Source organism: Typopeltis vanoorti, chromosome 4 (assembly GCF_054136105.1).
Source record: "Typopeltis vanoorti isolate ZY-2024b chromosome 4, IOZ_Tvanoo_1.0, whole genome shotgun sequence".
NCBI classification, from domain to species: domain Eukaryota; kingdom Metazoa; phylum Arthropoda; class Arachnida; order Uropygi; family Thelyphonidae; genus Typopeltis; species Typopeltis vanoorti.
Window position 1 is genome coordinate 80,295,260 of NC_143552.1, and position 25,083 is coordinate 80,320,342.

The window sequence follows — 25,083 nt, forward strand, 5'->3', positions numbered from 1 at the left end:
GGGAATGAAAGCAGTGATTCTATGACAAACAAGAAATTTAGTTTCTTATATGAAATTAAATTAATTCTGCATTACTTCAATCTTGGTATCTCTTCTGGGTATGATTCCCACTGATGAGACCTCAATAAAGATTGAAACTGATCTGGGTAGTAGCCTTTCCCATAATGCTTAGCATTATACACACCCTGAAAGATGTGTGTTTTGCATTATGGGATACTAAGACAATTAATGCGAAGTCATTAGCCTCTGTATACAAGCAGCCTAGTAGTGAAGATACTTCACATGCAATCTTTGTTTGCTTACACATGGATAAAGGATTAAGCAAAAATATAATTTTTTAGCACCTTAAATTTATAACCAATTGAAAAAACTTCCAACCATTTGTTTCTTATAATAGAGCAGTGGAATATTCACTTTCCACTATTATACCACTCAAGCAAGTTTGATGTTCTTTCTTCTTACATGCACATAACAATGTTACAAGAGAATCCCATACAATAAAATACAATACAATATTTTTCTAGATGGTGGAGAGAGCAAGTAAACAAACTGAACGAATAAATAAATCTATCCATAAAATAATTAGCATTTATCTATACCTATTTAAATCCAAGTTACCACTAGATTCTAAATCTATAGGCACACGACGTCCACCAGTCCTTACACCAGGAACTGTTCTTGGGGATTTATCAGGAGTTGGAGCACGCAGAATTTCCTTAAGTTGTTCCATACTATAACTTTCATCCAAATCCAATCCCCTTCAAAAAGAGATAAGATAATAATAGCATTTACAATCTAAACAAAATTTTTGCCATAACTCTTATTCTAACAAATACAGGAAATCCCAATATATCTATAGTATTAAGTATCATCATAACCTTTAACTATCCATAAAAGTGTTAATAGAAAGTTTTCTTTTTAATCTTCTAATCCATAAATATGACCTAAGTATTAAGTAAGTTTTAAAATGTTAAAATTTGTTGAAGAATTTAAACAAAAATTCTAACTTTTAAGATGACTACTGTGGTTATGATAAAATTCTTGAGATTGCTAGTATATGGATCATATAACTAATTCTGAGACAAGCAACTATACTTTTTTGCACTCTTCTTCACGAGTTTGTTAAAATATAAGTTAAATGACAAGAGACGCATACCATATACAAGAAAACTAATGGAATCGACAGCTAAAAATGGTTTAACAATGGACACTTTAGGACATATGTACTTAAAAGATAAATGCCAATCCATGCCCACTGGTCAACCATTTTCAACTGTCGATTCAATTACAGTTAGCTTGTACACTATATATATCCCTTCCTCCCTCTCATCACCTAATTCTATTTTTACAAATTCTCCTGAAGAAATGTACAAAAAAAAGGTGCATAAAACTAATTGAAAATTGAAGACATAATAGTTTTTTGTGTCAGAATTAGTCATGAATTAATCTAAAAAAAAAATAAAAATTTGGTTGCTTGCAGTTGTGCTATAAAGTTAGAACTAACCAGACATATCATAAAACTCCACTGTACAACTGCAAAACAGTGATAACAGTAGGAGATGCTGGATGACTTAAATGTTGCTTCTCGGGTTTTAGCAGAAGTAGTGCATCAGAAATGGGTGAATGCTGACTTGTAGATATGAGTAGAATGTTAAAGGGTAAAGAGAATGTGAAAGAAGTGTCTATGGATTTTACCTTGGATAAGGTGCCAGAGAGAGATGCTGAGAAAGGAAATGGCAGGCATGGAGAATGAGCTGAGGAGGATGAATGAAGAAAAGACCAGAGGTTAGTTACTGCAAAAAGAATAAGTAGGATGTGAAAGAGCAAGGAAAAGAAGAAGGCAAAGGAATGAAAGAAACAGGGAAAGAGAAAAAGTGATAAAAGTTGGAGTGTGGGAGAAAGGGAGTAGAGGAGAGGAAGGAAAGAGGAGGGGGGGAGGAGAGAAAGTAGATGCAGAAAGGGTAAGGGATGCCAGTGAAAGAAAAATTAATGAAGATGTAAGGAGTGTGATGTATGGAGATTTGATGATTTGGGGCATGCAGAGTTAAGGAGAAGAGCAGTGTTAATGGATGAGATGACAGAAAGAATGTGTAGGAAGAGAGATCTGGAATACATGGATGCTTGGAGTATATTTATGATAGAAGAGGAGCTATACACAAGAGATGGATTACATTTAAACACCGAAGGATACAGTCATTTGGAGAGACCATTATTTGTTGGCCAAGTAAATGTGTTTAGGGCACGAAAACTAGATTTGCATGGGTGGAAGGTAGCAGGGATGGGGGATAATGGCTTAAAAAATAAGCAGGTATTTACTATATTGCAGAGCCAATATAGCAAATACCTGCATATCACTTCTGGAAATTCTATTCAGAATGGAAATGATATATAGTTTTGAGAGTATATGGTATGAGGCAGAAGTGGAAAGGAAAATATATTTGGTGGGATGGATGCTGCTATAGCCTAGGAAATAGTGATAAGCAGAAAATGTTTAGGCAAATTAATTTGACAAGTGCAAAGTGAATGATATCATTATGGGAGAATTCAACTATAGCAATATAAACTGGGCACAGGAAGCAGCATAAAAGTATAAGGGAGCTGAATTTTTGGACTCCTTAAGAGACAACTGTCTAAGTTGTCTCTCAAGTCCAAAAATTGCCCTAAGGCAGCATATCGTGAGGGAACACAAGGATCAAGTGTTTTGGACGAGGCCACATCATCAGAGGATCTGGTCTTGTTTCCAGTTGGTAAGAGTGATCAAGTAGTCCTGACAAAGGATGAATATGCATGCAAGAAGAAGAAATTTATGTGGAATTAGAATGCAGACGACTATAACAGGCTTAGAAACCAGCTTTTTTTTGCATTATAGGAGATACTGAGATAGGAGTGTTGGTAGCTTGCTCCACCTTTGCAAGGAGTGCCCTGGTGTTGTACCACCTTACCCCAGTCCTGAAGATACTTTCAGGTGCAAACTTTGTTTGCTCACACTTGGATAAAGGATTAAACAAAATTTATTATACTCTAACCAAGTGAAAAATAAACTTTCAACATTTTTCATCATCAAGGAAATCTTGTAGAAAGAATCAAATGACACTTGAAGACCAACTGATATAAATCTCAAAATGTTAAACTGAACAGGAGTACAGTGTGCAGACATTTTTGTGCCGCAAGAGGTCTTCGGGTGTACAGCGAAATTTATGAAAACAAATTAATTGAAAGAAATAATGTCGTAATTTGTGCATTTATTTCAGATTGCAACATTTCAGCATTAGCAGAATATGGACAAAGACAATAAATGCATTCATTAAAAGAAGTACCATTTAAGAAGCCTAAACTGCAAAACCAAAAAAATTATTCTGCTACTATAGTTTCTAATATAAACACCTCCCCCCCCCCCCCCCCCACTTCCCACAGAATTCAAAATATAATAGTGAAAGTATATTACCTTTTATTATAGTGTGATGGAAATCTTTCCTTAAATTTGATAGCATGCTGAGGAACACCATATATCTGTTCTTCACATGTTTCATTATTCTTCAAACTATTAATATCAGTAAAAGAGAACACTGTTTTACACCTTCACCTGATAAAAGTTTCATTCAATATGAAATAAATACACATTAGTTAATAACTGAAAAAAAGTATCTAAATTCAATTAAACTGGGTATACTATGCACAAGCTAACTGAAAACTATATACAGTTAATTCTCATTATGACAAACACAGAAATAATACACTGCTTGGAAAGAAGTCAAAGGACACCCAAATGGGCAAGGTGCATTTTGTCATATAACAAGTCACATGTTTGTAGTCAGTATAAATTGGAGGAATATGATGCTTCCAAATCAGTGCAACTGAATCCGGGTGAAATGGCTGTGAGAAGGGAACAGACAGAGTTTGAAAGAGGCATTGTGATAGAATGTCACATTGCAGGCCTATCTGTTCAGCAAATTGGGCCATCCTACATCAGTAATACCCACCACACTCACCAAACATGACTGTAGAGTGTAAAATATGTAAAAAAACCAGCATTTTGGAGGGATGTTCGCCCCACCCTGGAACTCCATATGTTGAATGCAGAGTTCCGGGCTTCAAATGGAACACAAATCTGCACAAAAACATTCAGAACTGAGGCTCACAACATGGGTTTCCATAGCAGAACCGCAATAGGCAAGCCACACATTACCCGAAAGAGAGTCATCTTCAGTGATGCAAAGAGCATGTACAGTGGGACGTGGAAGCTTGAAAAGTTGCATTATGGAGTGATGAGTCATGCTCCACCTTCTATCAAGCAGATAGACAGGTGTGGGTCTGGAGGAAGCCTGGTGAATGTCTTTTACCAGAGTGTGTAACCCTGACTATAAAATTTGGAGGCGGCGGTGTGATGGTAAGGTCCTGTTTTTCTAGTTTTGCCTTGGACCTCTGTAGTGATATAAACACTGAACTCTGAGAAGTATCTGAACATTCTGGACTACTTTTTGACATTTCTGCAGAACTAATCATTGTCTCATTCAGCAAGACAATACACCATGTCATAAGGCTGCAGCTGTAACTGCATGGTTTGTGGACATGAACATCACCACACTTGACTGGCTTCCACAGAATCCTGATCTCAGCCCTATGAGCATCTGTGGGATGAACTGGATTAAGTGGGATCAAGGGAAGTCTGCCCCACAGCAGTCAAGGACCTTATTACATGCCTATAAGAAAAATGGTAATAACAAAATTCCCATCGATCGCTATCGTATGCTTGTGGAAAGTATGTCCTGTAGGATTGCTGCAGTCATCATCACAGCAAAAGGAGGTCCCTCACCATATCAAGGCAGGCACCATGGCTGTTTGTTCCTCACACTATGTTGTCTGTTGACTTCTTTCCAAGCAATGCAATTCATTATAGTGAATTTCTTTCAATGCAGCATTGTACCTCTTAGGGATTGGTTGGTGCTTTTCAACAGTTTGCCATAAGAGTGAATTTCATTACACTGTTTACTGCCTTATATTGTTTCCACTTTCATGAAATTAATGTAATGTAATAATCCTTTTATTTTTAACTCCTGATGATTTGAATTATAAGTGACATGTTTATTTCTTATATCTGTAGATGCATATCTGGCAAAAATGCACATTCACTGACTGTTGATTCACAACACCTACATTATTTACTACAAGCTAAAATGTTGTAGTAAATGCAATGTTGGATCTCCAGGGCAGAGCTCTAGCTTCTTTTCTCACCCCTCCCCCACATTATTCTTATGTCCAGTAAATGAAGTCTTTTTTAAAGTATGCCAAAATTTTCATTCAAGTGATAAAGTGATTTTGTAGGCTAGATGATACAGAACATCCCCCACCCCCCCCCCCCCCCACCCCCCCCCCCCCCCACCCCCCCCCCCCCCCACCCCCCCCCCCCCCCACCCCCCCCCCCCCCCACCCCCCCCCCCCCCCACCCCCCCCCCCCCCCACCCCCCCCCCCCCCCACCCCCCCCCCCCCCCACCCCCCCCCCCCCCCACCCCCCCCCCCCCCCACCCCCCCCCCCCCCCACCCCCCCCCCCCCCCACCCCCCCCCCCCCCCACCCCCCCCCCCCCCCACCCCCCCCCCCCCCCACCCCCCCCCCCCCCCACCCCCCCCCCCCCCCACCCCCCCCCCCCCCCACCCCCCCCCCCCCCCACCCCCCCCCCCCCCCACCCCCCCCCCCCCCCACCCCCCCCCCCCCCCACCCCCCCCCCCCCCCACCCCCCCCCCCCCCCACCCCCCCCCCCCCCCACCCCCCCCCCCCCCCACCCCCCCCCCCCCCCACCCCCCCCCCCCCCCACCCCCCCCCCCCCCCACCCCCCCCCCCCCAATGCTATAGAATAGCCGTAACGAGATTAACGGCGGAGGAAGGTAATTGCATGATAAAAGGTAGAATGCCGACGAAGTTTTGATCCATGAAAAAAGCTAGGGAGTGTTGAATATTTCATCCACACCGGCCGGTAGGGAGGTTAATGAGACAACATCTAAAATGCATATTTGCAGTGCTGCTTACAAATAAATGAATAGCGACAAACTTGGGTTCTGAGTCATGGCAAAGTGACTTTTGAATAGCCTAGAGTAGATTTAATTTTTTAATGTATTTAATCCAGAGTACACTGAAAGAAATATTTTTGTAATGTGCTCTGAAACTGATTCTTATAAAATATATTAATACAAAATACAAAATAAAAATTTAACAAATACAAAATAAAAATAAAAAACATTAAAATAAAATACAAAATACAATTAGTTCATCTTCATTTTGCATGAGTAAAAACTCTTTCTGGAAGTTTGTTGTTTTGAATTAATGGCTGAAGCAGCTCAGGTTATCAGGCCAGTGTCTGTTAATTGCATGTGTTCTTATGATCTTATTGCCTGTTTGGCAGAATGAAAAAAAAAAAAAAAAAAAAAAAAAAAAAAAAAAAAAAAAAACAGAGTTTCTGTGAGGAAAAACCATGCCACTTTTATATGAACTGGCATCTTCAACCAAAAGGCTCTTATAAAGATTCTTCGTGTCCTAGACAGGATTCGAGCCCAGGGTTTCCCAGCCAAAGGACATCATCAATACCAACTGACCAATGGAGACTCTGTTTATGGGAGGAAAAAATCTGTATAAGATGAATTAGTTCATCTTCAATTAAAAGAGCTCTATACAGTTCCCACAGCCTAGACAAAATTTGAAATCAGGTTTTTTCCAATCAAAGAAACATTTTCCTTTAAATGCATTATAGAAGCTAAAAATTATGGATAAAACTGTGAATCCCATTATAGAATTAGTTAGAATGTTTGCCAATTCACAACCTAATAATAAACAAACCTTTGTTCTAGCTTTTAATGACTCTTGACCACTCTCATTTGATATTTTGGATCCTTTTGCTTTCTGCTTTTGGCACCAAGGGATGTGGCGTTCTGCTGCACCTTGATTAAAGTTACGACCACATGATGGACATTCAACATAACCTAATGAAATAAAAAAGATGTCAATTAAAATCATGTTACATTCGTTTTCTTTTTTTATACTAATAAGGAAGTAATATAATTGCTGATAACCATAAGAAAGTGTGTTTTACAACAGCATTCTTATATAGTAAGATGTGGCTTATGTTATTATAGACAAATTGGTCAATCTGCACAAATTCATTTGGAAGAACATCAAGAATACATTTCTCTTAACAAACCAATCAGATCTGGTTTAGCAAACCACGTTTATCTACAAAACATAGAATTCAGTGGAACAAAACCAAAGTGTTACACAAAAGTTACTTTCTTTTAGAAAGATTCTACAAAGAAAGCTGTGAAGTACACATTCACAATCCAAATCTGAACAAAAATGATTACTTAAAACTTTCCCAATTTTGGGAAGTTATATTAACCAGTACTCACCATTCATGTGTTCCACAATTGTAATTAAATTTGTTTATAATTTGAAAATAATTAACTAAATCAATTTATTGTAATTTATTTTGAATATCTATTCATGCAGATAGAGCTATTCTCCTGCTACCGATATTGCACATATCACATGCTTTAAATTAAATTTTTCTTCTTTGAGTTTTCTTATAACTATATTGACAATGGCTATGAAACTTAGCCAAAAATGTTACAATAAAAACATTATTATTATTATTCAGGCCTCCATAGAGTCAAAAGATGCATTGTGGGAGGTCCTTTCTAGGAAACACAAAGTCTATCAAGACTCATCATGGGAGGTCCCTCCTAGGAAACACAAAGTCTATCATACCACTCCTTAAACTCATTGACCATTCTCTCTCTCACCACTCTATCAGGCAATGCATTCCATGGTTCAACCACCCTCCATGCAAAGAAACCACTCCTCACCCTCTTGCTCACAGTTTCCTTTTGTAACTTCATGGGATGGCACCTTGTCATCGCTTCTTCCCGCTGTTCAACCAAGCGAAACAACTCCCCAGTGTCAACCATGTAGCCACCTCTCAACAGATTAAAAATCTCAATTATATCACCTCTCCTTCTATCCATCAAACTCTGCAGTCTACATTCCCTCAGCTGATCCTCATAACATTGTACAGTATTGAAACTATCTTTGCTATCTGCCTTTGTACCCTTTCCACAGTTAATTTATCCCCTTCAAATCCTGGGGACCAAATCTAAGAACAATAATCTAAGTGTGGTCTGATCAGGCTCATATACAATGGAATGATAACTCTTTTATCTCTGCAGGTCAGCGTCCTACTCATTAAATGCAGCAATCCTCTGTGTTACCTTCGCCACCTTTGCAGTATGTCCCCTGAATTTCAGGTTTCTATCAATCATCAACACCAGATCTCTCGTCTCCACCCTACTTCCTCCAGTATATCTCCTCCAATAGTATGCAGCATCCCCATCGATGTGTCCCAAACCTCAAGACCTTACATTTTGCTGCAAACCGACACCCCCAATCATTTGCCCATATGTCTAGCTTATTCAAATCCTCTTGCAGGACTACAACATCTGCACTATTACTAATAACCCTTCCCAGCTTCGCATCATCTGCAAACAACTGAATATTCCCCTGCCATCCACTGACAATGTCATTGATATAAAGGTTAAACAATATAGGTCCCAGTACTGAGCCCTGTGGGACCCCACTTGTAACCCTCTGCCTCCTTGAAACTTCCCCACCATACACAACTCTCTGATACCTATCAGACAGACAATCCTGAATCCAGTTGACAAACCTGACATCCAAACCCATGTGCTGCAACTTAAATATCAGCTTATCACGTGACACCCTGTCAAATGCCTTTACTAAATCCAAGAAAATGGCAGTATATGCCTTTCCCTCATCTACTGCTCTTGTAACTTTATTATAAAAGGCTAGCATATTACTAAAACAAGAGCGCCCCTTAACAAATCCATGTTGACTCTCAGAGATAATAATACCCTCATCTACCCAATGCTGTATATGGTCTCTCACTAATTTCTCCAAGATCTTAACTACTGATGACACACAAACTGGCCTATAATTAGACACTTCCAGTCTGCTACCTCCCTTATGCAATGGCACTATCTTACATTCCTTCCATTCCCACAGCTTTACTGACATCCACAGTACTCAGTATTTGGAACACACTCTCCTCCTGCACCTCTAAACCTCGAACCTGCCCTATCCCTCTAGTATTAAAATTGACTCCTCCAGGATGAAATACTCAAATAAAGTGTTCATTGAACAATTCCACTATGCCATCTGGATCAGTCACTCTATTCCCATTTTTATCCCACAATGTCATTCTTCCACAATCATTTCTCCTTAGGAAAAATTCCTTAGGAGTTTCTTTGGATCATAGGGCTAATAATCTCTTCTTCTCATATTCCAGTTTTGTCTTCATAACCATAGTAGTCACTCTCTTGGCCTGTGTCTTATATTCTTCATGCATCTCCTCTTCACCTGTCTCCTTATATCTCTTCCATTCAACAAATATTCCTTCACAATTTCTGAAGCACTAATGATATCCTGGCCTTCCATTTCCTCCCTCCATGAAACTTCCCTAAGTTGATATCTAAGCCTATTATAATCATCTGCCTTATAATTTCACATACGTTCCCATCTCTTTGATACTTCTGCATGTCTATTCATCTTCAAAGTCAAAACCACATGGTCCCTCTCTCCAATTGATGGGAGAGATGTCATCTCAGTTATTATCAACTCTTCTGATTCTAGGACCAAATCCAAAACTTTGAACCTCTTGTTCTCTATTACATGTTGCCTAAGACATTTGTCCCTCAAGAATTCTAGAAATTACATTCCCTTATTGCTACATGAATCTTCCTCTCCCCAATTTATACTGCTGTAGTTAAAATCTCCTATAACAATCATTCTTCTTGCACTTGACAAACTCAACTGTCTAAACATCTCCTGGTCCCCACCGTTTGTGCTCCTTGGTTTGTAGCAACACCCGACTAAATATCCTGTCCTGCCCACCTCTATCTCACACCATATGCTTTCAAAATCATTATTGTCACTGCCTTCCAAAGTCTCCACTCTTAGAGGACATAAGTCATCACTTATCATAAGCAGTACTCTACCACCACCATTCCACGCTTTCCCTTCCTATCCTGCCGAAAAATTCTGTACCCTGCTACTTCTATTCCTGTTATAATTTCCTCTTCTGTCAACCATGTCTCAGTGATCCCAATAATTTTTGGCCAGGTGGTGCTACCAGCACCACCAATTCCTCTTCTTTCTTCCAGATACTCCTGGCATTAGTGTAAAGCATAAAAATGCCACTGTTTCTATACTCAACATTATCTCCTCTAGACTCCACTCGGCTTAGCATTACCTGATGTTGTTCCCCTTCTCCCAAGTACCCATCCCCACAAGAGGCCACCCCCTGCTACCATCCACCCTGGGCATTCTACTTTCCCTGCATTGACACACTGACTCGTTCAGAACAGCAATCTCTCTAGATGCCTAAGTCCTTCCTCATTCAAATGCAAGCAGTCTCTCGCATACAATTCCTTTCTGTCCTCAAACACCCTCCAAGCATCCATATATTCCAATCCTCTCTTCTGACACATTCTAGCTATTATGTTATTCAATATTACTACTATTCTGCTCAGCTCTTCACTATCATACCTAGGCAACACGCATACTATCTTTCCTCTCTGTGTCTTCTTTCGTACAACCTCAAGCAAGAATCTCATATCTCTCGCTGCCCAATTTACATTACCTCTCAAGTTATTTGTTCCTACCATCACAATCATCTCACCCCCCCCCGCTTAATTGCCACCACACTTTCTATCGTTCCTCCAGACAAACACTCCTCACGCATCCTATCTTGCACACCATGGATCATTGAGTCTCCATACATTACACCTCTTACCACCCTGTTCCTCGACTGCTCACATGCATCCCTCACTCTCTCTCCTCTAACACTTTCTCTCTGTGTTCCCCTACTTACCTGCCTGACATCCCTCTATCCCTGGCTCCAGTGCTCCCTTGCATTCTTCTCATTCCATCTCTCCTACTGTTTCCATTCTCTCCTCTTCTATCATTCCCATAACTCTCTCTCATTCCTCTCTTCCACTGTTTTCCTATTTTCTCCTCTTCTGTCATTCCTATTTCCCTCTCTTTCACTTATCCTATTCTCTCTTTTTCTATCATTCCCATATCTCTCTCTTATTCCCTCTCTTCCACTTATCCTATTCTCTCCTCTTCTATCATTCCCACATCTCTCTCTCATTCATTCTCTCCTCTTCTATCATTCCCATAACTCTCTCTCTCTCTCTCTCTCTCTCTCTCTCACTCCTACTCTGATTCGCCTTTCATTCGTCTCTTCTATTTGCCTAATCTCATCTTTCACACTTCTCATCTCATTCCCTAAACATTTCACCTGCTCTTTCAGCTCAATCTATCTCACACTCTCTGCAAATCAGCCACTCTTATTTGCCATTCATCCTCCCAATTGAGACCATCTCCGAAAACTTCACAATCTTTCAACCTTTCTATATTCCACTTTCTCATTATTTTATTCATATTGCCGGAATGGCTGGCTGAGTGGTTAGCGTATCTGCTCTTCAGTCAAAAGGCTGAGGGCTCGAATCTCGCCGTGGGCATGAATGTTTGTGATTGTCTGTGGAAAAACTAGTGGTGGTGGTCGGCGGTAGATGGCATTGGTGTAGTTGTAGTTGGTGGATTGAGTGGTGGAGAGAGCTGTAGAGCAGGTGCCCTCCCTCGATGAGTCTATGGACTCCTGAAGGTGTCAAATAATAATAATATTTCTCTCGCTATTCTCGCCCTCTGTCATACCACTCATCTCTCTATGTGGAGATTCTCCAGCTTCTGACTCAACGAGGTCAATTACATCTCTAACTCACCAAGTTCCTCCCATTGCCTGCATTTTGTGCATATATATATTTCCCCTTTTCTCACCTGCCACATACACAACTGCCGGAACACACACATTCCACAAGTCCTGCATGCTACAAAATCCTGTATTATATCACACAAAATGGAGTCCTTAAATGGGGGAGGACTTGGTGATACGCCATTTGTAATTTTAACTGCTGCTGCCATTATTTAAAATAGTGTCGAGGAACTATTACAACTAAACACTAAATAAGTATAAGGGAGTATAACTATATAAGTAAAAGTACAAACAAAACATTTAAGTATACTAAATATAAATAAAATAAAACTAAATCATGAAAACTTATGTTATTTTCGTCTTCTCTTCCATGGTCACGCGTCCGATTCTGACCCCCGTCCTTCTCGGTAACCAAAATACACAATATAGCCACAACAACTAACTCCAAAAACAACCACTGAAGGACACTCGTATTCCAGAAAAACAATGTAGCACAAATCTTGACAAAAGTCAGACTATTCACAGATCAAAAAGCACTTTTTTCAGCACAGCTCAAATTCTCTGCCACGTTCTACGGCGACTCTAGCCCTCTCCTGTGATTAAACGTGTTTCTGGTAGTAATATTTTATAATGCATTCTGTATATTATTATTTCATTTGAGTGGGGGGATTCAACCAGTTTTAAATCTAGGGTTAGTTTAAATGAAAATAACTGTAATGTAGCACATACATTTGACCAAATGAACATCAGGCTTAGCAGCCACTCCTTTACATATTTATACATATATTGTAATTTGTTCAAACTGATATTTCAATTGCTTTCTCGTAGATAAGCTTACACGTTGGATACATAACTGTTAATTTTAAGGAAAGAACAACGTATATTATTATATTAACTAAATAACTTTAATTAATACTTCAAATATTTCGGTAATGTTACATTACCATCTTCAGGGAACATAAAAATTAATGAAATGTGTATGCAGGCACTAACACTGAGCAAAAATGGCTGAAGAAAACAACTGAAGTCAGTCCTAGAGTCCTAAAGGATGCCACCTAGTCGGCCAAATTGGGTATTAATCTTGGCTGTTTGGGCTGATGTTCTAGGAATGCAAACCTCCCATATTTGAGGTAGTCTCATGCATCCAAATTTATTGAGGTTTGGGGAGTTTTTAAGACTGAGACTGATTCTAAGAATAATCTCTCATATTTAAACTTGCTGTGGTGTAGTAAGGAAGCTTTCTTCCACCGTATTTTATGGCAGGTGTCCAAGGCATGGTCAGCAAGTCCTGAGTGGCTATAACGGTGGAAACGGATATAATTCTTATGTTCAGATATCCTGATATTAGCAGTCCTGCCTGTTTGGCCATAGTAAGACAGTTTACAACTACAAGGGACCTGGTAAACTCCAGGTAGGTCTAGAGGAAGTGACTGGTCCTTGGGACAGTGGATAAGAGATGCCAATTTTTGATATGGTTTGTAACAAGTTGTCAAGTCATATTTTTTAAGATTTTTGTTAACTTTTCAGAAGTACCATGAATATAAGGAATAATGACAGATTTAGAGTAGTCCTTGTTGTGGGGGTAACGGGGGTAACTGGTTTTAATATGTTTTGGATTTTATGGGGGTTGTATCCATTGGCTACAAAGGTGTTAAGAATATGAATAAGTTCAGTAGTAAGGGCATTGTTATCTAAACTGATTAATTTTGCCCTGTTATATAGGGTTTTTATAATCCCATATTGTTGGGGGGGGGGGCGAATGCTGGTGAATGTATCTACCTGTATGTGTAGGTTTCTGTAAACTGAGAAAGCCAGGGATCCATTAGGCTGGAGTGTAATCAGAATATCTAGGAAAGGGAGATCGTTATTGTTTTCTTTTTCTAAGGTAAACTGAATCCTGGGGTGTTGATTGTTTAGGTGTGAAAGGCAGCTTTCGAGTGCGTCTAGGCCATGCGGCCAATTAGCGAACACATAGCATAGCCAAACAATAGGTTTGGGCCGAGTTTAAGGCTTTTTCTTCGAAGGTCTCCATAAAGAAGTTGGCCAGAGGTGGGGAGAGTGGCGAACCCATGGCAGCCCCTTCTATTTGTTTGTAGAATTTTCCTTGCCAAACAAAATAGCCTGAGATATCAAGAGGAAATTTGCCTTGGATGAGGCCCAAAGTATCTTTGAGTGGAACATTGATGAATAAGGAGGAGACATCAAAACTGACCATTATGCCAGTGTGTTGGAGTGATGGGAGAGGTGGTTTAAAGTCAGACTTAAATCAAATAAATAAATATTTTTTTTTAATTATCCAAACAAAACAAATTAAAACAAATTAAATAAGTAAAAATTATTGAAATAAAATGGATATTAAAAAAAAAAACCAAAAATAGAGGCAGAATGTTCATTCCATAAACATTCTGCTACTATAAATTATTGTAGCAGCAGAATGACGAGTAATAAAAGAGAGGTGAAGTGAACAATATGGGTTTCTTGCTTCTGCCTTCCCTTGCTGTTTTGTCAGATTTGAAGTAAACATGTGTTATCCACATTTCAACCAATTGCTTGTTGTTTATTGATTTTTATTATTGAAGGATTTCCTCCTTTAACCTAGGCTCAGTATATCTTCAGAAGTGCTAAGTGATACTTGGACAAAGTGTGTCATGAGTTAATGCAATATTTATATATTTTTCGAAAACTTTTTTAATAATGGAAGTGGCTTAGAACTAGGACTTTAAAAAAGAAAAGCAAATGAAACAGGTGGTGATGCTAACCCTAATTGTGATACACTGCTGTAACGGCAAGTAAATCTGATACTATTAAAGTAGAACAAACAAGCAGTTCAAAGAAACAATACAGTAGGAAATATAACAGTTCATATTTGGAATTTGGGTTTACTTGGTGTGGAGATGAAAGTGAACAGAAACCTCAATGTGTTTTGTGTTATGAAGGGTTGTCGAATGAGTGCACGAAACCTGCGACACTCCAATGACATTTAGAAACTAAATATTGTGATGTGAAAAATAAGCCAATTTGAATTTTTTCAGCGATGATTAAGGACATTAAATCATCGGAAAGATATAGTTTTGGCCATGGGGTCAATTAATAGCAAGGCACTGGAAGCATCCTATCTCTTAAGTTTGCACATAGCGAAAACAGGGAAATCTCATTTTATCGGGGGAAAATTTACTATTTCTAGCTATAAAAGATGTGGTAAAAACTATGTTTGGCAAAAAGTTACTAAAAGATGTTGATTTGATTCCTCTTTTAAATGACACTGTCGGCCACAGAATTAATGATATGGCAGGTGTTTGTAAAATCTCAGTTAATCGAAGAGTTAAGAAGAGCCTTTATTATGCATTACAAATAGATGATGTTACAAATGATTTGCACGATAACATGCACATCATTCTGTTCATCACGATATTCTGTTTTGTAGAACTTTGTCATTCCGAACAACTGGAGAAGAAATATTTCACATTCTCAATAATTACATAATACACAAAGGGATCCAGTGGGAAAAATGTATGAGCTGCTGGGATGGAGCTCGCATCCTTACAGGCAGGCACAGTGGGGGTTGTTTCTAATCAAGGATGTAGATCTGGACATGAATTGGGTACATTGTTTCATACATAGGGAAGCGTTAGCCTCCAAAGGAATGCCACCAGAATTTAAAACTGCGCTATACAATGTAAAGCTAGTTAATTTTGTTAAGGCTTGACTGTTAAATAACAGTTTATTTTCAGTACACTGCGATGAAACGGGCAGTGAATGTATACAAGTTTTGCTTCATTCTGAAATTTGCTGGCTTTTCAGGGGCCAAGTACTAACAAGGTTATTTCAATTAAGGCCCGAAGTTTTATTTTTTGTAAATGAACGTAATTCTGATTTTGCATCACTCCTTGTTGACTAAGCATGGTTATCAACAGTATCCTATCTTTCAGACATTTTTTTTAAAATTAAATGAACTAAATCTCTCCCTTCAGGGAAATTCTTCAACTGTTCTTGATGTCTACGACAAAATAAAGGCATTCGAGAAAAAACTGGTGTTATGGATTAATTATCTAAAAGACAGACAATTTGCACCTTTTCCAAAATTGAATCCTTTTTAGTGGGAAATTATATTTTTGTCGATTCTGAGTTTCTTGGAAGGGTTTGTGACCACCTCAAAACTCAGAAACAGAATTTTCAAACATATTTTCCAAATAACTTTCATAAGAAATTTTTGTGGGTTTGCGATCCATTTTAGGCTTACAGTCACGAGAACAGCCTTTCATTATGGAAAAAAGAACAGTAAATCGAGCTTTCAAGTGACAGTGGGCTTAAAATGCAATTCCATGATCTTGGTTTGTCTCGGTTCTGGATCTCGCCTTCAGTGATAAGTGAATTTCCCGAATTATCTGAAGAAGCACTGAAAATCGTCATGCAGTTTCTACAACCTATCTTTGTGAGAACGAATTTCCATCACTCCTTCAAATAAAAACAAAATACAGAAATCGTCTTAGTGTGTGTGACGATCTTCGACTGAAGTTGATCAATATTGAGCCAGATATCCAGCAACTCTGCAAGGACCAAGAAGCTCAACCATCTCACTAAAAGTAAGTATTAACATAATTATATCATATTATTTATTTGTTTAATAAAAATTAAAACTTTGTTCAATGGTGACACACTTTTAATCATTTACTTCCAATTTAATTATGTTTCCATACATATTCAAAACATGCTTTTAGATTTATTATGTTATAAATGGCACAGTTTTTCCCAAATGTTGGTAATCCCCACATAGGTTTTTTTAAAAAATTACATACTTTCGTGCTCCATAGAATCGATTTAAGTATTTTACTGGTCTTTGGACTTAGAAAGGTTGAGAAATTGCAAAATAAAAGGAGACCAAGCGGAACATAAGGGGCTTCCCGATTCCAGTTGTCGCCAGAAAGAGGGCTTCTAGATGTTGCCGAAGAAGGAAAGGCTTCCAGATGTCAGAGAGAGAGATGGATCCCGGTTGAGAGTTGGTGGCAGTTCGAGCTATTGGAGATGGCAATTGTCCAGGCATTTTTGGTGAGCCAAAGCAGAGGAGAAAAGGCAATGTAAATTACCCGAGGAAGCTGTGCTCAGAAGTTTTTCTTTTCGCTGTGGGAGAACAACCTTTTGCCGGAGCTGTATGAGTACTGCAGGTTGTAGTCCACAGCCCACTATTTTCCCGATGAGATACAACTGAAGTGAGACATTCCTGAGGAAGCTCAAGATCTGAGATGAAAGAATTGCCTTAGAACTTTTTGTGCAAGACTTTTGACTGAATGTGCGATACAGAGCCTTTGTAAGTTCCATACTTTTGTACAATTCCTCTTATAGTATGTTATAGAAAGACTTTAAGAATTTGGTTAATAGCAGTAAGAAGTGTCATTAAGAGAACCAATTGGTATACTGGAAGTTGATAAAAAAAAATTGTAAAGATAACTTAACAGAGAGTTAGCTAACCTCTGCAAGTAAACTAGAAGTTTAATAAGTTGAATTTGTAAGTGGAGAGTAAATAAGATTGTGAGTTAAAGAAGTTAATTAGTGTTAAAGTAAAAAGGTTCTAATTTATGCTAAAGATTTTATAAATGGATAGAGAAAGCAATCTCCCTATTGTTTAATTCATGTATAATTTGTAAATAAATGTGTTTTAATTATTTGTTAAAAGAGTGCTGCCTGATCTTTTATTTTACAACTGCACTGTTCTTAAATAAATTGGACTTGTGAGCGGGAAATAATTTAAGGCAATAAAAACGTAGTTCGGTTACTTACGAACCATGACTGTTAAAGTAAACACTGATAAAAGAAACTTCGCTTGTGAGAGAGAGGGAAATCTACTAGAAGTTTTATTTAGTCTTATGACAATTAAATGATATATTGGTGGCGCAGTCTGACAAATAAATTTCCAGTATTCATAGGCATTCGACTAGTAAATACGGAAGGTGGATAATCATAGTACGTACGCAGTAGAGTAAATGAGAAAAGGTTGCGAGAGAGAAAGTGCACACTACTAATTAGAATAAAGTATAAATATAAAAATTTTAAGAATAACGGTATATAAAGTATAGAGAAAAGACATTTTAAATAATAACAATAACAGCCTATTATTACACTACATGCACATTTGTAATGTATTTTAGTGGTTCGGAGATTATTTCTCCAACTGAAATGGTGGATGCTAAGGAGCAAAGAATTGACATCACATTTTGCTTCAACCTAAAAACTGCTGCAGTAGAAGCCACGAAATTCACCATGGCTGAAAAAAAAGTATGTCGAGTTCATAGCAACATCAAGTCAATTTTGATCTTTTTTTTTTTGATATTAAAGACATTGTTCATAAGAAATCTCTCTCCCTTTTGCCAAACTGTCAACAGCAAGTTTTATTATGAAATTTAGAAGCGGTTTAGGGAGAACATTTGGTGCAATCATCCACACAAGTGAAAGAGCAACATCTGAATTCTTCATCATGAAAACACTTCCACGTTCCTGGCGTACAAAAACATAACAATCATTCTTTCTCCCCCATCTGCCTGACCTTGCCTCCTATGACTTTTTCCTGTTCCCCAAGGTGAAATTCAGACTGGAAGTACATTGTTTTGACACTACTGAGGAGAACCAGGCAGAACTACAGGAGGTGCTCAACACAGTTACACCTGAGGACTTCCAGGGATGCATGGAATCATGGAAAAACTGCTGGGATCACTGTATGTATATATAAATATATGCCCAAGGGGACAACTTCAAAAGGAAATGATGGAAACTAGGAGTTAGGGAAGGTGAGCTTTTTTATTTATTTTTTTATATTTTTTTAATGGTCAAATTCCCTGAATTTTGGGCAGCACCTTGTACAACAGTCTTATATCCGTATCCTATCAAAATCAAAGTATCATGGCATTTCCACTCCCCTTGTTTAACTCAATCCTACCACTGTTATAAAACACAAGTTATTCAAACATGACCTCCCCTTAGTAAACTTATGCTATTCGTTGCAAAGTGCAGATTCTATGTCAACCAATTTCTTTGTAACATCATCTCTTAACAACTTTTTCAAAATCTTTACTCCACACCATTCCAAGAGATACTGATAGATCGAGAGCTGGGCAACATAGTCTTTACACCACCCTTTTGCTTTTCGATTGCACCCTTTTGGATTATTTATACATTCTTTCCACTCCTACAGAATAGAATCTTCTCTATTCTGCAATTCAAATAATAAAGGCAGGTCAAAGGCACATCTAGTTCAGCTGAAAACAATCTTTTAGCCCCTTCATATCCTCACAGTTCCTAATGCCAAATTCTTGTTCAGTTTATGCAACAGTTCTAGTTACCTCCTCCTCCTCATACAGCTAAATTTCTTCATCCAGCATAGAGGTAGTTTGCAGGTGAATACTGCATCCAGGCCCGGGTGGTTGCGTGTGCGAAGTGCGCAATATACACAGGTGCCGCAGAAGAAAAGGCGCCTAAAAATGTCAAAAAATATGAGATAAGAGTTTAAACGAACAACGAATGGTACATATAATTATGAATGTACGTCGCTTCTGTTTGGGCCCCCTTCAAATCTTCCTGGAAACAAACAAATAAATTCTGAAATTGTATCCTGGACCTGATTATATCACTGAAATTTTTGATTAAAATTTACGAAAATATACCTAAAATAGTTCTTTATTTTTTGATGTATCATAAACCAACTTATGATTAATTGTTGAGTTCCATGTAAAAAAAAATTGTATAAGCAGGACTAATCCGTAGGTAACATTATACTGTAAAACGTTTTTCATTTGTTTTTCATTTCCTATTCACTATATTCAAAAAAAACTTTTTTGGAAACGTGCCGAACATTAATCGCTGGTGTTGACTGCATCCACCAGGTTGACAGCTTTTTAGCAAAATGGGCACTTGTTAATTGAACAATCTCTTCGATATCTGACATCCAAATTCAGGAGAATTATTCTTTTGTATTTATTCTTTCTTTTACTTTTATTTGCTATATAACAATTGCATTCTTGTGGATTGTCTTTAACTAGTAAAGCAGGTTTCTTTTTCATTCTCCCACTTAGCTTTCCAGCCGGCAAAGGTTGGTCGATTGGTAGAGCCTCTGCTACTAATGGCCCAGTAAAGTAAGTTTGAGCGCGGTTGGTAGTTGGAAGGAGAAAATCGTTCGATGCTGTTGGCACACTCTCCCTCGATAAGTCTTTGGACTCCCTGGAGGTGTCAAATAATAATCTCTTCTGACCTGCACCTTATAAATGAAAATTATAACTGCTATCATCCTTAAAGTACAAGCCATTAGGAAAAAGAAAACCAGGACATCCTCTTAAACGATGACTTCTAAGGCCGGAACAGGCCATGCTAGGCCTAAATCCTTGATACATATGATGATGATGATCATCCTCATGCACATGGTGTGCCTTCCGCATAATCTTTCTTAAGAATATCTTGATTAATAACACTGCACATCAATTTCACTCCCATCCTTTTTTATTTTTTCAACTCTAGGTACACATTCCAATACTGCATCAGTGTATATCTTAATACTTTCCATTAACTGCTGATATCCTTTCCATCTAGCAACCAATTACTGCTTTGTAGTTATATAACCTTTTCTGGATGAAATATCCATACACTTAGTCACTCCCAAGTCAGTACGGCATGATCACCATCATCAACTGGAGTCAGAACAGTCACATCTTTTACTGAAACCCCTTCTGACAGTATAATCAGATCTAATAAGCTTTGACCTTAAGTTCCTTCTGTCACATGCTGCTTAAGGATAGTTGCCTTGCAACAGCTAAATAAATTTGGCTTCATTCTTCTCATGAGACTTTATTGCTATCCAATCAATGTTTGGATAATTAATGTCACCATTGTTGATTAATTGTTTAGCACTCATTAGGTTTGGCAAATGCATCTCATTGCCACTAGCAACTGCTTGACTACATATGTAACAACACTTTACCATGTATTTGATCTTGTTAAACTCTACTTCATCATATAGTTTCAAACATACGACATATGTGAGAAAAATGTTAGTAATATTGCAATCATAGCTTTCTACTTAACTGGACTCAAATCATTCAATATCATTAGCATACGTCCTCTCCTCTCCCACATTGTTTATCTTTCCTAAAAGTGCTGTACCCTTAACACTCAATATCAGTTAGTATATCTGCTTCTGAGAGCCAGGTCTCACTAATGCCAATAATCTGAGAGACAATGTAGTCAACTAAAGCAACAAAAATTCAATCCCTTTGTTCATTATAATCCTGGCATTTGTGTACAGACATAGTAAGTTGATGCTTTTTTGTATACTCCCCCTCTGTAGTCTGCATGACTCAGTTGGACAACTTTCAGATTCCTATTATGACCTTTTTCTTGACAACTAGTATTAATAAATTAAAGACTTAATTCTGTATGTTAGTCAAGTAGATAATAGTTTAATATTATTGGTTAAGAATCATAATCAAAAAATTATGATTCTTGTAAGTTGCCAGGGTCTGTGGTACACTGTATAGCTCTTTTTTTGAGCATATGGATAATTTCTGGGATATGTGGTGAGACGAGTCGAAATGGAGGTAGCGTCCTGTGTTAGTAGGTTTTCTATATACTGACAGGTTGATGCTATTGTCAGTTTGTTTCTTAATAAGGAATTCTAGGAATGGAAGTTTATTATCTTTTTCTAGTTCCAAAGTGAACTTGATAGTGTTGTGGAAGCAATTAATTTTGTTTAGATTAATCTATTAGTTACTCTTTTTTGTGATTCCAAATGATGAATGTCGTCAACATACTTAAACCATGTGGTTGGTTTAGGGGTCATTTGGGATAAAATTCGAGTTTCCAGATTTTCTAAGAAGAGGTCAGCACAAGAGGGAGAGAGAGAGCTACCCATGGCTAATCCATTAAGTTGTTTGTAGTATGTTTGTTGCCATGTAAAATAGTTCGAAGTTAAGCAATGCTTGAACAACTTGGTGATGTTTGGTGGGAGCAGGTTTTCTAAGATGTTGATGACTTCTGAAACTGGGATATTTATGAACAGAGATGTGACATCCAGGCTAGCCATAATATTATCTTCAGAGATATGGATGTTTTTTAATTTTCCCAAGAAATGTTGGGAGTTCTTGATATAAGAATCCATGTTATGAATGTGTTCTTGTAGCATTTTGGCTAGATATTTTGAATATCTGTAAGTAGGTGAATGGATACCATCTACTATTGGACATAATGGTGTACCTTCTTTATGGATTTTGGGAACACCATATAGTCTTGGAGTTAATGGTCTATGATGTTCTTAACACAGATCGACTCACAAAAACCATCTTGATACCAATGAACTATTACGTGATATGACCAACTGGCCTGTGGACTTAATCAAAAAACTAAAATCTATGCATCCGTTAACTCCAAGACTATATGGTGTTCCCAAAATCCATAAAGAAGGTACACCATTACGTCCAATGTAAGGAATATGTAGGCTATGTAAGAAACAACAGACAAGATATATCATGCCTTTATTCCCACTTTGCCTCTACCAACCATAATATTGAATGGGATATGAGCCATATGCCCTACATAGAAGAGAACTACCATTCCAAAACATTTAAAGAAGTTGCTACAGTCGCCCGTTCAACAGGTAACTTAAATAAAAATCAAGGCCTAATCTTACCAGATATATGGAAAACTCGAATCAGATCATTTAACCAAAAAGAAACGAACTTTCATGAAAAGTACAATAAATTTCTCAACAAATAAAACGTTGTCAATTGAATAAATTCATATGGAATAAGAGAGAAATTAGTCGGAACACTAAATTAGCTGTATACAAGACAGTGTTCAAACCAGTTTTAACTTATGGATCTGAGAGCTGGGTCAGAAGTAAAGCACTTGACCAAAGACTAGAGACTGCAGATATGAGAGTCCTGAGAAAGATTATAGGCATGAACAGATGGCATCAATGGCAATATCATATTAAAAACGAGGATATTAGGAAAGAACTTGACATTGTCAGCATCCAGGAATGCGTTAGCAGAGCTAATCTCAGGTGGTATGGTCACCTAAACAGAATGGACAAGGAAAGATTACCAAAACAAGTGTTCTCTGCCAGGTTGGCAGCAAAATGACCCAGAGGAAGACCAAGATATAGGTGGATTGATACGGTACAAAGTGCCTTAGATGATAGAAATATAAGATCTGATAATGTTGGAGTCTTGACAAGTAACAGACTGATTTGGAGGAAAATTGTAGATAGGAAGTTAGTAATGATGTAATTTTTTCATGTAGTACTTTCATATCCTGTACACCCCTTGTGGGTACATGGCAGGAATTTGATGATGATGATAAAATGTTGTACTTGCGACACGCATATTTATATCATTGTATCATGCACAGTGATAACTTTATATAATTTTTAGAATTGTCGGTTAGTTTCCTAGTTTTTGTTACTTTCTATTGCTTACCAGTGTATCCTTTGAAAATGCTGACAGATATCAGTCAGTGAAACGTCAGATATTAAACTATTATCTACTTGACTAACATACAGAATTAAGTCTTTAATTTATTTTCAGATTACTGTTCATATCTAATGCTTCGCTTATTACAGATATCCTTGAATATATTAATAAATTTATTGCTGTCCAATCAATGTTTGGATAATTAAAGTCACCATTGTTGATTAATTGTTTCAACTTTTTTTTTATCATAATTATCTCTATTATTAACCATATTGATATCATTAATAGTTACATAACTTACTCACTCTTACACAGATTCTCACCATTCCTTTCATCTAGTTTCCCTGACTCTCAGTATTAGGTATCATACCAATAAATAACTACTCCAGACTCATGACACCAAATATATTTAAATAAATTATAATACCAGAATTAACTCATGTAAAATATTTTTTATTACTATAATTTTCGCCCGAGTATCAAAGGCATCTTCGGTACAAAGCTAATAGAACATAACTGACAATTCCAAAAGGTGGCACCTAAGTAGCTAATGTAAGATAACTAAAAAAGGTCATTAAATTTCCTAACTTAAAAAATAATAAATAAATAAAAAATTTTAAAAATAAAATAAAATAAAAAAAATATAAACACACACACACACACACACAATTAAAAAAAGTTAGCACTTTTTAAATCAGCTAATCTTTCCTATCTCCCACAAAGGGGATAGACATAGACCATCGAATCTGTGTAAGTTAGGAGAGTGAAGTAGAGTTTCACATGTTTCTTTATAAAGCCATTCCATGAGGAACAGCTTTATAAACACTAGACATAATTGGAACAAGACAAGAGTCCTTCACAAAGTTGGTTCCTCATGGAACGACATTATAAAGAAACATGTGAAACTTTACTTCTTTCCTAATTTAAACAGATCCAATGACTTTTTAAATCAGTTAATCTTTCCCAACTTTTTTTTAATTGTGTATAATAAATAAAATATAAATAAATAAAAAATAAATATATTTATTTTTTATTTATTTAGTTATTTATTTTTTAAGTTAGAAAACTTAACCTTTTTTAGTTCCGTGGCACCTTTTGGAATTGTCAGTTATTGTTCTATTAGCATTGTACTGAAGATGCCTTTGAAACTCAGGCGAAAATTATACTAATAAATAATATTTTACATGAGTTAATTCCAGTCTTATAATTTATTTAAATATGTCTACTTATGGTATTTCCTTATTGAAACCAAATACATTCAAGTACAGACTGTCCCTCTTATATAAATCTATTCTTTTTTGAAGCTCTCTCATTACATCCAATAACTTGCAATCATTCTTTATACACAATCTATGCATTAAATCATTTGCCATTATATCCTTTTTTTAATTTCATGCTATCATATCAGCATGGTAAGGAAGACAAAATCAGATTATGAAAAGAAAAGAAAAGAAATGAAAAGAAAAAGCTGAACAGGCAAAAAAAAAATCCCAAAGGTTTTTTTTTTTTTTTTTGTGGCAAGCACAAGAAAGAATGACTATGGAAGGATGAATTTAATGAGCGCAGATGGGGAAAAGGTAATGGAAGCAGATGAAATAGTTGAGTTACGAGTGACCATTTTTCAAGAATATATCATCCAAGTGAAGATAGTTATGACAAAGGTCACAGGCACTGATGTGAGAACAGACATTAAAGAATTGGAGGTACTTAGTATACTGAAAAATCTGAATGCAAATACAGCCATGGGACTGGATGGGATATTGGCTCATGTCTTATGATAATGTGCAGGGGAGCTGGCAA

At 37.3% G+C, this 25,083-nt stretch overlaps 1 protein-coding gene across 1 annotated transcript in view; it reads right to left on the minus strand.

The window, feature by feature from the left end:
- LOC150107442 (zinc finger C2HC domain-containing protein 1A-like) overlaps window positions 1-25,083 on the minus strand; it is a 137,466-nt gene that overhangs the window by 33,811 nt on the left and 78,572 nt on the right. The window contains exons 6-9 of the mRNA XM_090392098.1: window positions 6,829-6,971; window positions 6,588-6,598; window positions 3,446-3,541; window positions 600-758 (exon numbers count right to left, since the gene is read on the minus strand). Of these exons, the coding sequence (XP_090248224.1) occupies window positions 600-758; window positions 3,446-3,541; window positions 6,588-6,598; window positions 6,829-6,971 (409 nt within the window). The remainder of the gene's footprint in view (window positions 1-599; window positions 759-3,445; window positions 3,542-6,587; window positions 6,599-6,828; window positions 6,972-25,083) is intronic.